This window comes from Mobula birostris, chromosome 5 (assembly GCF_030028105.1).
Source record: "Mobula birostris isolate sMobBir1 chromosome 5, sMobBir1.hap1, whole genome shotgun sequence".
NCBI classification, from domain to species: Eukaryota; Metazoa; Chordata; class Chondrichthyes; order Myliobatiformes; family Myliobatidae; genus Mobula; species Mobula birostris.
This window is the reverse complement of record NC_092374.1, coordinates 86,087,364-86,103,137: the sequence shown is the minus strand read 5'-3', so window position 1 is coordinate 86,103,137 and position 15,774 is coordinate 86,087,364. Positions and strand designations below refer to the sequence as shown.

The 15,774-nt window shown below is 45.6% G+C and overlaps 1 protein-coding gene across 1 annotated transcript in view; it reads right to left on the bottom strand.

Annotated features, from left to right (window-relative positions):
* Positions 1 to 13,479, bottom strand: part of fgf11a (fibroblast growth factor 11a) — a 55,155-nt gene extending 41,676 nt beyond the window's left edge. The window contains 1 exon segment of the mRNA XM_072259466.1: positions 13,287 to 13,479. Coding sequence (XP_072115567.1) covers positions 13,287 to 13,479 — 193 coding nt within the window.
* Positions 13,480 to 15,774: the final 2,295 nt, after the last annotated feature.

Sequence of the window (15,774 nt, the reverse complement as noted above, 5' to 3'; positions counted from 1 at the left end):
TCAGAATGGACGTTGAACCTTGAACACTACCTCTACTTTTTTTTTCTCTTTTTGTCCTACTTATTTAATTTAACTTTTTAATTATATATATACTTCTGACAGGGTGGTGGGGTGGAGATACATTTTCTTCCAAAGGCCAGCCTGCAGGTCACCCTTGGGCAGTGTGCAGCACCTGCTTTGACCCTCCCCACCCCCACCAAGCAGGGTGACGTGAAGCCATGGGGAGCGGGTGGTGGATGGTCCTATGAGCAACTGGTGCATATCACAAATCCTGGTTGTGTGACCACTGACGCCAGGCAGACAATCTCTGAAGAGTATTGATAATGGCTGGGGTCACCCACCTTGTAAAGGCACTGCCCAGAAGAAGGCAATGGCAAACCACTCCTGTAAAAATATTTGCCAAGAACAATCATGGTCGTGGAAAGTCCACGACTGCACACATCATACGACATGCACATAATGAATGAACAATAGTTCTTACTGTAATTCACATATATTTTCTATTATTCTGTATTTCATTGTACTGCTGCCACAAAGACAACAAATTTCACATTGTATGCTGGTGATTTTAAACCTGATTCTGATTCTGATAAAGGGGCTTGAGGGGTAAGCTTTTCACACAGAGGCTGGTAGGTATATGGAACAAGTTGCCTGAGGAGGTGGTAGAGGCAAGCACAATAAAATGATAAAAGGACATTTTGACAGGTATATAGATATTACTGAACATCCTACACATTATTTACGACAGTGCCAGTAGCATTGTATATTAAACTGTATGAGCTTTATGTTAACTTGCACACTTACAAAATATGTTTTTATTATCTGTGAATATTATTGTGTTAATATTATTTTATGTGCACTGTGTGGGACAAAGCCCTTGCAACCACTGAGCACATCTACATGAAGTGTTCTGTTAAGAAAGCAGCATCCATCATCAGGGACCCCCAGCACCCAGACCATGCTCTCTTCTCACTGCTGCCATCAGGTAGAAGGCACAGGAGCCTCAGGACTCACACCACCAGGTTCAGGAATAGTTATTACCCTTCAACCACCAGGCTGTTGAACAAAAGGGGATAACTACACTCAACTTCACTTGCTCCATCTTTGATATGTTCCCACAACCTATGGATTAATTTTCAAGGGCTCTTCATCTCATGTTCTTAATATTTATTGTTTACTTATTTATTATTATTATTTATTTCTTTTTGTATTTGCACAGTTTGTTGTCTTTTGCACATTGGTTGAACATCAAAGTTGGGTGGACTTTCATTGATTCTGTTATGGTTATTATTCGATAGATTTATTGAACATGGCTGCAAGAAAATGAATCATGATGGCATATAAGTACTTTGATAATAAATTTACTTTGAACTTTGATATATGTACTGTGTATTGCACTTTGGCCCCAGAGGAACGTTGTTTGGTTTAACTAAACATGAGTGCAGTTGAATGACAATAAACGTGACTTTGAAAGGTTTAGAAGGTTCTAGAATGGACTTTTTTTTCATTCTGATTGTGTTCTTGCATGCCTCCCAACACATCGCCCTGATATGGCATTGATTAACTGGTCTCGAACTAAGATCCTGTGTTTCGTTAGGAAGGATCTCAGAATGCTCCTGTCACCAATTCCCTTGCCACCTTTTCTTTCCTTGTGACTAATTTAAAAATTAGCACTTTTTATGGGAAGGAGGGAGGGGAAAAAGTGGTTCCATATTGTGTCCACCCTCTGGGGGCTGTTGGAATTCATTCCTGACACAATAAGTTGCTGGAGGAACTCAGTGGGTCAGGGCAATTGACGTCTCAGGTTGAGATCCTGAGTCTGGACTGAGCTCTGTGTTCCACTGAGTTCCTCCACAGCTTGCTCCACAGATTTCACTCTCTCTTGTGCCTTCACTCCACTGTTCCCTCTAAGCTATATGGGTGCACAACCACGCAGTAACTGAAATGCTACATGCACATAGCCTTTGTTGCCGCGCAGCTGGGATTTTTTTTGTATAATGTTAACATAATTTTGAGATTATGTTAAAATGATTTTGAAATCTATGTTAATATAATTGTGAAATACCCTGTGATTATGTGTAAATGAATATAATCCACAAATTTTCTAAATAAGAAGCGAACCACAGCGTTCACTTTGAAACATTTTAGAGCTTCAACGTATCTACAAGTTTCAAGTTACAACTCTGTTACAAATTGTAACAATAAACACAGAATGGAAGTCGGTAGCTCATTGTTAATAAATCACTGGCCTGCTGAGCGCCAATACCATCTAGTCAAAACATTTTACTTTTGCCATTGTGCCTGTCAGTTTGTTTGACTGCCTGACATCATTTACTTGTGTTGTGAATACACAGTCTTTTCCCCCAGGGTTGGGGAATTTAAATCTATAGACCATAGTGTTTAATGTCAGAGGGGAGAAATTTCGAAGGGATCTGAAGGGTAAGTTTTTCACCCAGCCTCCAGAGGAAATGGTTAGCAACATTTAAATGGTACAACTTGGGCAAGAATGATACTGTGCACCAGAGAGATATTCAGAAATGATCAATACACCAATTGTTTGGAATCAAATGACCTTGCCTGGTGTCTCAGGGATGGGTGTGTCTGTACCTATGCCAGCCCCTGCCTTTCTGTGCTCCACCCTCGCCATTCCAAACGTCCTTTGTTCCAGCCGGATTTACAAACTCACTCTTCACCCCATGTTGGCAATTACAATACTTTTGCACAGCACTGTAAGTGACAAACAGCAATGAGCAAGGCACTGACCCCTGCGGCACACCATTAGTTACAGGCCTCTACACAGAGAGGCAAACATCTACTACCACTCTCTTGCTCCTCCCGCACAGCCAATTTTGAATGCAATTGACTACTTCATCCTGAATGCCAAGAGATTGCCTTCCATGCAGGACGCTGTCACGTCTTGCTAAAGTCCATGTAGACAACATCCACTGCCTTGCCTTCATCAACTTTCTTGGTAGCTTCCTCAAAAAACTCTATAAGATTGGTTAGACATGACCCACCACAGGCAAAGCCATGCTAGCTATCCCTAATTAGTCCCTGTCTATCCTAATACTTATATACAGTGTCTATAAAAAATATTCACACCCCCCCCCCGGGAAGTTTTCATGTTTTATTGCTTTACAACATTGAATCATAGTGGATTTAATTTGGCTTTTTTGACACTGATCAACAGAAAAAGACTTTCATGTCAAAGTGAAAACAGATCTCTACAAAGTGATCTAAATTAATTACAAATATAAAACACAAAATAATCGATTGCATAAGTATTCACCTCCTTTAATATGACACACCAAATCATCACTGGTGCAGCCAATTGGTTTTAGAGATCACATAATTAGTTAAATGGAGATCACCATGTGCAGTCAAGGTGTTTCAGTTGATTGTAGTAAAAATGCACCTGTATCAGGAAGGTCCAGCTGCTGGTGAGTCAGTAACCTGGCAAAGGCTACACCATGAAGACAAAAGAAAACTCCAAGCAACTCCATGAAAAGGTTGTTGAAAAGCACAAGTCAGGAGATGGATACAAGAAAATCTCCAAGTCACTGAATATCCCCGGTGTCCAGTTAAGTCAATCATCAAGAAATGGAAAGAATATGGCACAGCTGTAAATCTGCCTAGAGCAGGCTGTCCTCAAAAACTGAGTAACTGTGCAAGAAGGGGACTAGTGAGGGAGGCCACCAAGAGACCTATGACAGTTCTGGAGGAGTTACAAGCTCCAGTGGCTGAGATGGGAGAGACTGTGCATACAACAACTGTTGCCTGGATGCTTCACCAGTCACAGCTTTATGACAGAGTGGAAAAGAGAAAGCCACTGTTAAAAAAAACTCACATTAAATCTCAGCTAGAGTTTGCCAGAAGGCATGTGGGAGACTCTGAAGTCAGCTGGAATAAGGTTCTATGGTCTGATGAAACAAAAATTGAGTTTTTTGGACATCAGACTGAACACTATGTTTGACATAAGCCAACAGCACACATCATCAAAAACACACCATCCCTACCGTGAAGCATGGTGGTGGCTGCATCATGCTGTGGGGATGCTTCACTGCAGCAGGCCCTGGAAGGCTTGTGAAGGTAGAGGGTAAAATGAATGCAGCGAAATATGGGGAAATCCTGGAGGAAAACCTGACGCAGTCTGCAAGAGAAATGCGACTTGGGAGATTTGTTTTCCAGCAAGACAATGACCCCAAGCATAAAGCCAAAGCTACACAGGAATGGGTTAAAAACAATGAAGTTAATGTCCTGGAGTGGCCAAGTCAGAGTCCAGACCTCAATCCAATTGAGCATTTGTGGCTGGACTTGAAAAGGGCTGTTCACTCACGATCCCCATGCAATCTGACAGAGCTTGAGCAGTTTTGTGAAGAAGAATGGTGAAAAATTGCAGTGGTCCAGATGTGCAAAGCTGATAGAGACCTATCCACACAGACTCAAGGCTGTAATTGCTGCCAAAGGTGCATCTACTAAATACTGACTTGAAGGGGGTGAGTAGTTATGTAATCAATTATTTTGTGTTTAATAATTATAATAAATTTGGATCACTTTGTAGAGATCTGTTTTCACTTTGATCAGTGCCAAAACAATAAAACATGAAAACTTCCCGGGGGGGGGGGTAGTGGAATGGTGAATACTTTTTATAGGCACTGTATCCAGTCCCTTGGAATACCTTCCATTAACTTCCCCACTATGATGTCAAGCTCACTGGCCTATAACTTCCTGGCTTGTTCTTAGAGCCTTTCTTAAACAATGGAACCATATTAGCGATGCTCCAGTCCTCTGGCACTTCACCTGTGGCAAAGGACATTTTAAATGCCTCTGCAAGGGCCCATCCAATTTCTGCAATAGGGTGAATATATCGACAGGGGACACCTTGTCAGGCCCTGGGACTTGTATAGCTCCATTTGCTCAAGACAGCGAGCACCTCCTTTTCTATAATCCATACACGGTCCATGACTGCTGCTTTGCCTCACGTCTACAGACTCTGCGTCCGTCTCCCAAGTAAATACTGATGCAAAAACGTCCATTTAAGATCTCCCCCCATCTCTTTTGGCTCCATGCATAGGTGACCACTCTGGTCTTCAAGTGGACAGATTTTGTCCCTTGCAATCCTTTTGCTCTTAATATATATTTGTAGACACCCTCCGGATTCACTTTCACCTTGTCTACCAGAGCCATCTCATGCCTTCTTTTAGCCCTCCTGATTTCCCTCACTAGTCTTCACTTGCAATTCATCTACTCCTCAAGCACCTCATTTATTCCTTGCTGCCTCTGCATGCAAGGCACCTCTTTCTTCTTAACCAGGGTCTCAACATCCATCGAAAACCACGATTCCCTGAAACCTGTTATCCTTACCTTTTATTCTAACAGGAACATACAAATTCCATACCCTCAACACTTCACTTTTGAAGGCCTCCCACTCATCGAGCATCCCTTTGCCAGCAAACAACCCGTTCCAATACACTCTTGCCAGATCCTTTCTGATGCCATCAGAATTGTCCTTCCTCCAATTTAGATTCTCAATCCAAGGACATGACCTCTCCTTCTGCATAATTGTCTTGAAACTAATGGAATTATGACTACTAGATCCAAATTGTTCCCCTACACACACTTTTGTCACCTGCCCTGTCTTGTTTCCTAATAGGAGATATAGTATTGCATTCTCTCCAGCTGGAACGTCTACATATTGATTAAGGAAACTTCCCTGAACACATTTGACGACCTTTATCCCACCCAGTCCTTTCATACAATGGGTGTCCCAGTCAATTTATGGGAAATTAAAATCACAACCTTATTTTTCTTGCAACTGCTTGTAACCTCTCCATAGATTTGCTACTCTTGATCCTGCTATTGGGAGATTATGTAATATAATCCTTGATTCCAGCCATATAGCCTGAGTAGATGATCCCTCTCACCTGTCCTGCATGAGCACTGCCGAGACATTTTCCCTGACAAGTAATGCCACCCCTTCCCACTTTAAAACACCCCCCTCTCTCAATGGAAGCCTGGAGCGCTGAGCTGCCAGTCCTACAATGAAGATGGCTACAAGGTCATAATCCCAGGTGTTGTTCCATGCCCTGAGCTCAATGATGTTTCTTACAATACTCCTTGCATTGAAATAGATGCAACTCAGAACATTAGTCCTATCATGCTCAACCTCTCGGTCCCTGACTTTGTACGTAAGCTTAATTTCTACTCACTCCACTATCTGCCCTGGCACTCTGGTTCCCACTCCCCTGAAACTCTAGTTTACCACCCACCCCCACCTCTGAGCAGCACTAGCAAACCTTCGCACAAGGATATTAGTCCTCCTCCCGCCCAGGTCATACAGTCCCATTTGTGCAGGTCTCACCTTCTCTGGAAGAGTGCCCAATGATAAGACATAGAAGCTGAATTAGGTCACTCGCCCATCCAGCCTGCTCCGCCATTCCATCATGGCTGATTTATTGTCCCTCTCAACTCCATTCTCCTGCCTAATCCCTCGAACCTTTGATGCCCTTACTAGTCAAGAACCTATCAACCTTTGCTTTAAATATACCCAGTGACTAGTCCTCCACAGCCATCCGTGGCCATGATTTCCACAGATTCACCACTCTCTGGCTAAAGAAATTCCTTCTCATTTGTCTTCTAAACGAACATCCCTCTATTCTGAAGCTGTGCCCTCTGGTCCGAGGAAACATCCTCTCCATGTCCACTCTGTCTAGGCCTTTCAATATTCGATGGGTTTCAATGAGATCCTCCCTTATTCTTCTGAACTCAGCAAGTACAGACCCAGCGCTATCAAACGCTCCTCATACATTAACCCCTTCAAACCTGGAATAATTTTCATGAACCTTCTTTGAACTCTCTCCAATGCCAGCATATTTGTTCTTAGATAAGGAGGCCGAAACAACTCACAATATTCCAAGTTCGGTCTGATGTCCTATAAAGCCTCAGCATTATATCCTTGCTCTTATATTCTTTTCTTCTTGAAATGAATACTAACATTGCATTTTCCTTCCTTACCTCCAACTGAACCTGCAAGTTAACCTTTAGGGAATCCTGCACAAGGACTTCCAAGTCCCTTTGCATCTCAGATTTCTGAATGTCTCTTCATTTAGCAAATAATCTATGCTTTTATTTCTTCTACCAAAGTGCATGACCACACACTTCCTGGTTGCTTTCCATCTGCCTCGTCTTTGCCCATTCTCCTCATCTGTTGAAGTCTTACTGTAGCCTCTCTATCTCCTCAAAACTACTTGCCTCTCCGCCTGTCTTCATATCATCCACAAATTTGGCCACTAAACCATCAACTCCATCATCCAAATCATTGACACGTGCATGAAAAGAATTGGTCTCAACACCAACCCCTGTGGAGCACCACTAGTCACTGGCAGACAACCAGACACTCTTTGCCTCCTGCCAGTCAGCCAGTCCTCCATCCATACTAGCATCTCTCCTGCAATTTCATGGACTCTTATCTTATTAAGCAACCTTGTTCGGCACCTTGTCAAGGGCCTTCTGAAAATCCAAGTAAACAACATTCACTGACTATTTTGTCACTACCCTGCTTGATATTTCCTCAAAGAATTCCAACAGATTTGCCAGGCAAGATTTTCTCTTGAGAAAACCATCCTGACTTTGGCCAACTTTATCATGTGCCTCCCAGCACCCTGAAACTTCATCCTTAACAATTGACTCTAACATCTTCCCAACCACTGAGGTCAGGCTAACTGGCCAATAATTTCCTTTCATCTGCTTCCCTTCTTTCTTAAACAGTGGAGTAGCCTCCAGAACCATTCCAGAATCTAGTGATTCTTGATAGATCATTACCATTGCCTCCACAATCTCTTCTGCTCCCCTGCGAGTAGTCCATCTGGTCCAGGTTATTTATCTACCTTCAGACTTCTCAGCTTCCCAAGCACCTTCTCCTTCTCCTTGCAACTGCACTCACTTCTGCCTCCTGACACTCTCAAATTCCTGGCAATTTACCTAAGGGTTCCTTTGCCTTAAGCTCTATAATCAATTCTGGTTCAGAATAACTGATCCCCTAGTGTGCTCAACCGTGAGCTGCTCTAAAAAGACATCTCACAGGCACTTTACAAATTCCCTCTCTTGGGATCCAGCTTTTCCCAATCTACCTGCATATTGAAATCACCCTTGACTATCGTAACATTGCCCTTTTGACGTGCCTTTTCTATCTCCCATTGTAATTTGTACCCCATATCCTGGCTACTGTTCAGGGGCCTGTATATAACTCCCATCAGGGTGTTTTCACCCTTGCAGTTTCTTTACTATACCCACAAGGATTCTATATCTTTTGATCCTATGTCGCCATTTTCCAAGGATTTGATTTAATTTTTTTTTACCAACAGAGGCACCCCACCCCCTCTGCCGAGCTACCTGTCCTATCGATACAGGTTCCCATCTATGAGCTTCTTTCAGCTATGCCGCAATGACGTCCACAACATCACACCCATCAATCTCCACCTGGGCTACAAGATCATCTATTTGTTCCATAGACTGCCTACATTCAAATACAACACTTTAAGTCCTCTATTTATCACCTTTATCTATTTTGCCCCCATGTTACACTTCAACTCGTCCCACTGACTGCCATTTTGCCCTATCATCAGCCTGTCCTTCCTCACAGTCTCACTACACACCGCATCGACTTGTATTAAGTTGATCCTCAGTCTTATCACTTGGTTTCCCATTCCCTACCCAACAGCTCTAGCTAACCTGCCTGCAAAGATATCGGGCCCTCTTGGTTTTAGGTGTAACATGTCCTTTTTGTAAAGATCATACCTTTTCTCGAAGATATCCCAATGATCCAGGAATCTGAAACCTTACCCCCAGCACTAGTTCCTCAGCCAGGCATTCATTTGTACTTCATCCTATTCCTGTGCTGACTAGCGTGTGGTGCTGGGAGTAATCTAGAGATTACTACCTTCAAGTCTTACTCTTCAGCCTCTTCCTTAACTCCTTATAGTCACTGCATAAGGCCTTCTCTCCCTTTCTGTCTATGACCACGACGACAGGTGGCTGTGGAGGTCAAGCCAGTGGGTATATGCAACACGCACAACACACTGGAGGAACTCAGCAGGTCGGGCAGCATCCGTGGAAACAAACAGTCAACGTTTCAGGCCGAGACCCTTGGTCAGGACCCTTTCCCATATATCCATTGGATATATTTACGGCAGAGGTTGAGCGATTCTTGATTGGACATTGAAGTGAACACAGAAGATCGGGCCTGAGAGGGAAATGGATCAGCCATGATGAAATGCAGGAGCAGACTCAATGGGCCAAATGGCCTCATTCTTCTCCTACGCCTGATGGTCTTATGGACCTTTGTCTGTTCACCCTTCCTCCTGAGGATCTTCTGCAGCTGTTCTGAGACATCCTGGGTCTGGCACCTGTGAAACAACATACCATCCTGGCTTCTCTTTCGCAGCCATGGAATCTCCTGTCCGTTTCTCATGTATCGAGTATCTTATCACTGCCACTCTGCCTGACTTTACCCTTTCCTGCTGATCCTCAGAACCGACCACAGTGTCACTAGCCTGGCTGCTGCTGCTGTCCCCTGAGGGATATAGTTGTTGCTGAGGGGAATGACCATCGGGGAATGACAATTCTCCTTATTTCTCCTGGTGGTCACCCATCTACCATCTGAAGCCTGCACTCTGGGCCGGACCGCCTCCATAAAAGACTCATCTACGAGGCTTTCAGTTCCCGGATGTTCCTGAATACGTCAAAGTTCAGCTCCCATTCCTTGACCTTGTCAGCCTGAAGTGGAATTGTGTGCACTTCCTGCAGATTTAGTCATCAGGGAATTCCCACATCTCACAGGAGGAGCATCCGCTCCCTGCACTGCCTCCCTGCTTACTCGTGATATGCCTCTCACTTCTCAAACTTAAGTTCTAACCTGCACATTCTCGCTCAAGCCTGCTGAGCCAAAGCCTGACCACTCTAACAGTGGCCCACACCAACAATGGCCACTCCACTTAAAGCTTGCTAATTAACCCTTGTTACTATTAACCCAAGCAATCTCCCACTCCGCAGACAAGCTCTGTCAGGCTCTGCTTGCTTTTAAAACTGGCGCATAAAGTCCACAAGGGACTATCTCCAACTCACTCCACGATCTCCCCCTCCGCAGACCAAAATCCGATGATCCAAAAATCTGAAGCATCTCCTCCTGCACCATCTCCTTAGCCACATGTTAAACTGCATTTTCTTCCTATTTCTGGCCTCACTAGCATGTGGCAGGGGTAGCAATCCTGAGATCACAACCCTGGAGGTCCTGACCTTTGACTTAGCTCCTAACACCCTGAACTCACTTTTTAGGACCTCGTCACCTTTTCTGGCTGCTCACCCTCCTCCTTAAGAATGCATTGGATTCAATTCAAGATATCCCTGACCCTAGCACCTGGGAAGCAACCTGCCATCCAGGAATTTCGTTCTCATCCACGGAGCCTCCTGTTTGTTCCCCTAACCAATGAATCCCCTATCATTACTGCTTGACTCTTTACAAATGAAAGAAAATCTGCAGCTGCTGGAAATCTGAGCAACACACACAAAATGCTGGAGGAACTCAGCAGGCCAGGCAGCGACTGTGGAGAAGTGTCCTGCCGAAGGATCTTGGCTTGAAACCTCGACTGTGCTGCGTTGCTGAGTTCCTCCTGCATTTTGTGTGTGTTGCTTGACTCTTCGACCCACCCCCCCGTTCGGTTTGGACTCACAGAGACCAGGTCACAGAGGCTTTTCCCTGACAGGTCTCACATTACCCCACTACCTCAACAGTATCCAAAGTGGTATACATATTTTGAGGGGAACGGCCACAGGGGTACTCTGCATTTCCTGCCTGTTCCTCTTCCCTCTCCTGACAGTCACTCAGCTATCTGCTTCCTGAAACTTAGGTGCATCTTTCTCCCTGTAGCTCTCATCTATCACCTCCTCATTCCTCAGAATGATCCAAATATCATCCAGTTCCAGCTCCCTAATGTGGTCCGTAAGGAACTGCAGATGGATGCACCTCTTGCAGGTGTAGTCATCGGTTCTGCTGGAGGTCTCTCTGCCATCCCTCCTCCCACAAGAGGAGCATTCTTCTGTAATTATCATTCCTGCTATTTAACTGTCTTATAAGAAAGAAGGAGACCTTTAACAAAAACCTCAGTCTAGTCTCAGCATCTTTGTGTAGAAGCCTCTTGAGCCAAAGCCTCTGTTCTCCACTCGAACCCTGTTGATTCCAACAATAGCCATTCCAGCAAGGCCGCTCTCTTTAAACCTAACTTCTTCGCATTGGTCCTTGCTGAGTACAATACTGTGCAAAGGTCTTAGCTAACTTTTGCACAGTACTGTAGTAATCTTATGTATTGCACTGTACTGTTGCAAAAAAAACAAAACCAAACTTCATTCATATGTGATTGATGATAAACCTGATTCTGATATGGGTCTCTATAGTGGTCTGAGAGTAGGAAGGAGGCCGGGAGAGGGGAATCATAGTTGAGAAAAGGGGAAAGGAGCAGAATGCACCAGAGAGACATTCTGTAATGATCAGTAAACCAATTGTTTGGAATCACATGACCTTGCCTGGCCTCTCAGGGCTGGGTGTGTCTGTACCCGCACCCCTCGTGTGGTGCTCCCCCTCACCATTCCCAACATCCTTTGCTCCCGCCAGATTTAAAAACTTGTTCTCCACTCCATGTTGACAAATACAGTACTGTGCTAAAGTCCTAGGTATATATATGTGCCTAAGACTTGCACAGTATTGTGCCTAATAAACTGAACCATCTCAAGTGTCACAGGAAGTCACAAGTTTAACAGCCATTACAAAAAGGTTTACTTGTTACAATGGTGGGTAAACTGCACAAGTAACTGCCTCCATCAGTTTCTGTGATCACCAACGCCACACTGAGACATGAAAGGCCCCACTCCTTTCTTAAAATGGGTCGTCGGGACTTTTTGAGGGATGGAGGACTCTGGATCAGTGTCACACTGTGCCCCCACCGGTGATAAAGGAGATGCAGCAGCCTCACACACCGGGAGATCGAATCCCTTCCTGGTTAATGAATTCATCAGTGTGAGATGTCACACTACATCTGTGTGAGTTCACTCAGAGCAGGGCTCATACACACACACACACACACACACACACACACACACACACAGAGTTTCGAAGTTCAAAATTCAAAGTAATATTTTTATCGAAGTTCATAATTGTCACCATATACTACCTTGAGATTCATTTTCTTGCAGGCATTCACAGTAGAACAAAGAAATACAACAGTATCACTGAAAGGCTACACACAAAGACTGACAAATAATCAATGTGCAAAAGAAGACAAAATGCACCGATACAAAAAAGTCAAATGATAATAATAATAATAATAAGTACTTAGTAAATAAATAATCTGACTGAGAACGTAACTTGTAGAGTCTGTGAAAGTGCGTCTGTAGGTTGTGGAATCGGTTCAGGGTTAAGCTGAGTGACGTTATTCAGACTGGTTCAAGAGCCTGAAGGTTGAAGGTTGAACTGTTTGTGAATCCAGTGGAACACACACAAAATGTTGGATGAAGAGCCTCGGCCCAAAGCATCGTCTGTTTATTCGTTTCGGTAGATGCTACCTGAGCGGCTGAGCTCCTCCAGCATTTGGTGTGTGTTACTCTGGATTTCCAGCATTTTCTCCTGTTCCTGAACCCAGTGGTGAGGGACCCAAGGCTCCTGTACCTCCTGCCCACTGGCAGCAGCCAGATGAGAGAGGTTTGCACTCACAGTCAATCACCAAGGCGTTTGAACACCTACACACACAGCCACACATTACACCTATCAACAACCCACCACACACATACACACATGCACCACATACATACACACGCATACAGACACACACAAACACACACATACATACACACGCATACAGACACACACACACACAAACACAAAGAGTCCAGGTCCATCCCTGCATCAAAATGACCCCTGACTCCTTGTACCACACACCCTCCCTGTAACACACACCTTGCAGCATATTCCCCCGTGTGACCCCTCACACCTCTCCCCCTGCAGACACTGCCAAACACCAAGCCCCACCTCCAGCCCCTCGGTGGGTGTGAGGGGTCTCTCTCTCTGACACACACCCACCCGCCCCTTCCTTTTAATACTAGATCCATCTAGCCCATCCCACCCTCCGTTGTGGGTGGGGGAGCCCCTGAGCTCAGCAATGACAGGCACCCATACCCCCTCCAGGACAGTAACCCCCACCCCCATGTGTGCTCCCCCCCACCCCCGCATCAGCACTTACCACTGCTCCTCTCCAGTCTCCTGTTCCAGCCACCACACAGCTGCACCTTGCCGATAAAGAGGAGCAGGGGTTTCTGACACAGCGAGCTCTTCTTCCGAGGGCTGGGTTTCCTTCTGACCGGCGCCGGGTGCGAGTGGTTCTGTTCCTTCAGCTCCCGCTTATGACGGATGAGAGAACTGGCCAGGGCAGCCATCTATCTGCCCGCCTCCCCGCGACCCCCCCACTCACGCCTCCAACTTGCCCGCTCCGCCGTCCCCAAAGCTGCAGTCCGCCAGGCGGGCTCCAGCCGGGTCCCTGCCACCGCCTTTATCGGTGAGCTCCTCTCTCACGGGCACTCCATATCGTCGGCCCCTCTACCTCAGCCTCCTCTCCCCCACCACGCTCTGCCCTGCAAGCAGTGCGGAGAGAGATCAGAGAGAGAGAGAGAAAAAGACGGTTTAATCAGTTTAACACCAGCACTGCACCTTGTATCCCCCTGTGTCTGCTGTTCCAGTCAGAAACCTTCAATTAAATCCTCTTCTGTCTGAAAGCCTCGTACAGAAACAGGGTAAGAGGGTATGTGTGTGTCCGTGCGTGTGTGAAGGAGGATTTGAGCAACTATCTCTCTCTCTCCTTAAAGTAACCCATTCATCTCCACAAATGTCCCTGCCTTTCAACGCCCAGCTGTGAATTAAAAGTCATCGTCTTCTTAAAGGGGTAGATACATCTTTTGGCAGTGAAGCACTCAAGCCTCCAATTCCCAGGCACCTGAAAGGGTCCACATCCTCACCTGCTCTGCCCCGGACCCCAGTCCAGCACCAGGAGGGGTGAGACCTCCAAGGCAATTACCCCAGGGGACACACGAGCAGCAACAGAGTAATGAGTTAACAATACTGAATGTGTTGATGGTGGATGTGAAAAGTTTTGCACTGTGCTTACGCTGTTATTATGAATGAAGTTTATTTCTGACACAAAAGCCCTTGAACTTCAGGCTGAAGTACATAAATGGGGCCTGGTGATTCATTTTCCAATTAGATTTGTCATCAATTCTCCAGGGTCTAATAATGTGCGGCAGGGCGAGTGTGTGTGTGTGTGTGTGTGTGTGTGTGTGTGTGTGTGGGCACATAGAACGTAGTGCACCTCAGCACAGAAACAGGCCTATCGGCCCAGAATGTCTGTGCTGACCAGGATGTCAGATAAAAACAAATCGCTACATATTCCAGTATATTGGTTAATTATTGTCACATGTGCTGAGGTAAAGTGCAAACTATTGTTTTGCACATGGCCCATACAGATCATTTCATCACTGTGGTGCAATGTGTAAGAGGACCACAACCTCATTGTAGGTTTTAGAGGGAGTGACCCTCCAGGAGGACTATAACCTTGTTGTAGGGTTTGGAGGCTTGCGTGCCTCAATGACCTGGAGAGCTATGTTGGCTGGAGTCAGGGCTTTGTGGTTTGGCTCTTGGTAAGGTCACCCATGTCAAACCGGTCAAAGGGTAGAGGCCAGACTAAGAGTGGTCCACCAGTCCCCCAGGTTCGAGGGTTAAAAACCCTGACTAGTAAAACCAAACTATTACAGAAACAACAAAGAAGAATCCTTCTACTCCTGAGTGTAAGGGTTTCTCCTGAGTCTCCACCTGGGACTTGCATGACTGACAGGAGTGAAAACCGAGAGGAAGCTACTGGCAGGATGAAGGAAGCCCTGAGATGGAGGGGTAGGGAGAAGGGAATCTTGGTTTGGAAAAGGGGAAGGGAGAGGGGAGGGAGCGGGAAGCACCAGAGAGGCATTCTGTAATGATCAATAAACCAATTGTTTGGAAACAAATGAGCTGCCTGGTGACTCAGGGCTGGACGTGCTTGAACCCGTGCCACTCCCTCACCCCGGCACTCCTTCTCTACAGCCTGTCCCACATCCCTCCCGCGGAGCTCCACCCTCGCCGTTCCCAAAACCCTTTGCTCTCTGCTCTACGTCAACAAATGCAGTACTGTGCTAAAGTCTCAGGCACCCTGGCTGTATGTGTATGTCTAAGACTTTTGCACAGCGCTGTATGTCTGCGATAATAGACCTGATTGTGATTGTGATGGCTCGGCACAGTGCGCTGTGGGGCCAGAGGATGTTGTGGGGCCCACGTTCAGCCAGTTAAGGGGAGACCCTGACCAGAACAACAAAAGAAGTTGAGGCTTTTGAGAAAGTAGCAGAATCATCTTCCTACAGTCATAGAGAATGGAAGCTGGCCCTTCAGTCCATCTGGTGCATGCTATCCCAATCCCCTCTAAGCCAGCCCCATTTGCCCACATTTCTCTCGTATCTCCCTAAACCTGAATCTAAGACAATAATTCTCAAGGCTGTATATGGTGACATACATGTAATTTGGTAATAAATTTACTTTGAGCCTTTCTTCCCTGTCTGAATGTCTTTTTAACAATGTTATCGTACCCACCTCGGCCACTACCTCTGGTAGCTCATTCCACCCACCCACCTCCCTCTGTGTGGAAAACGTTACCT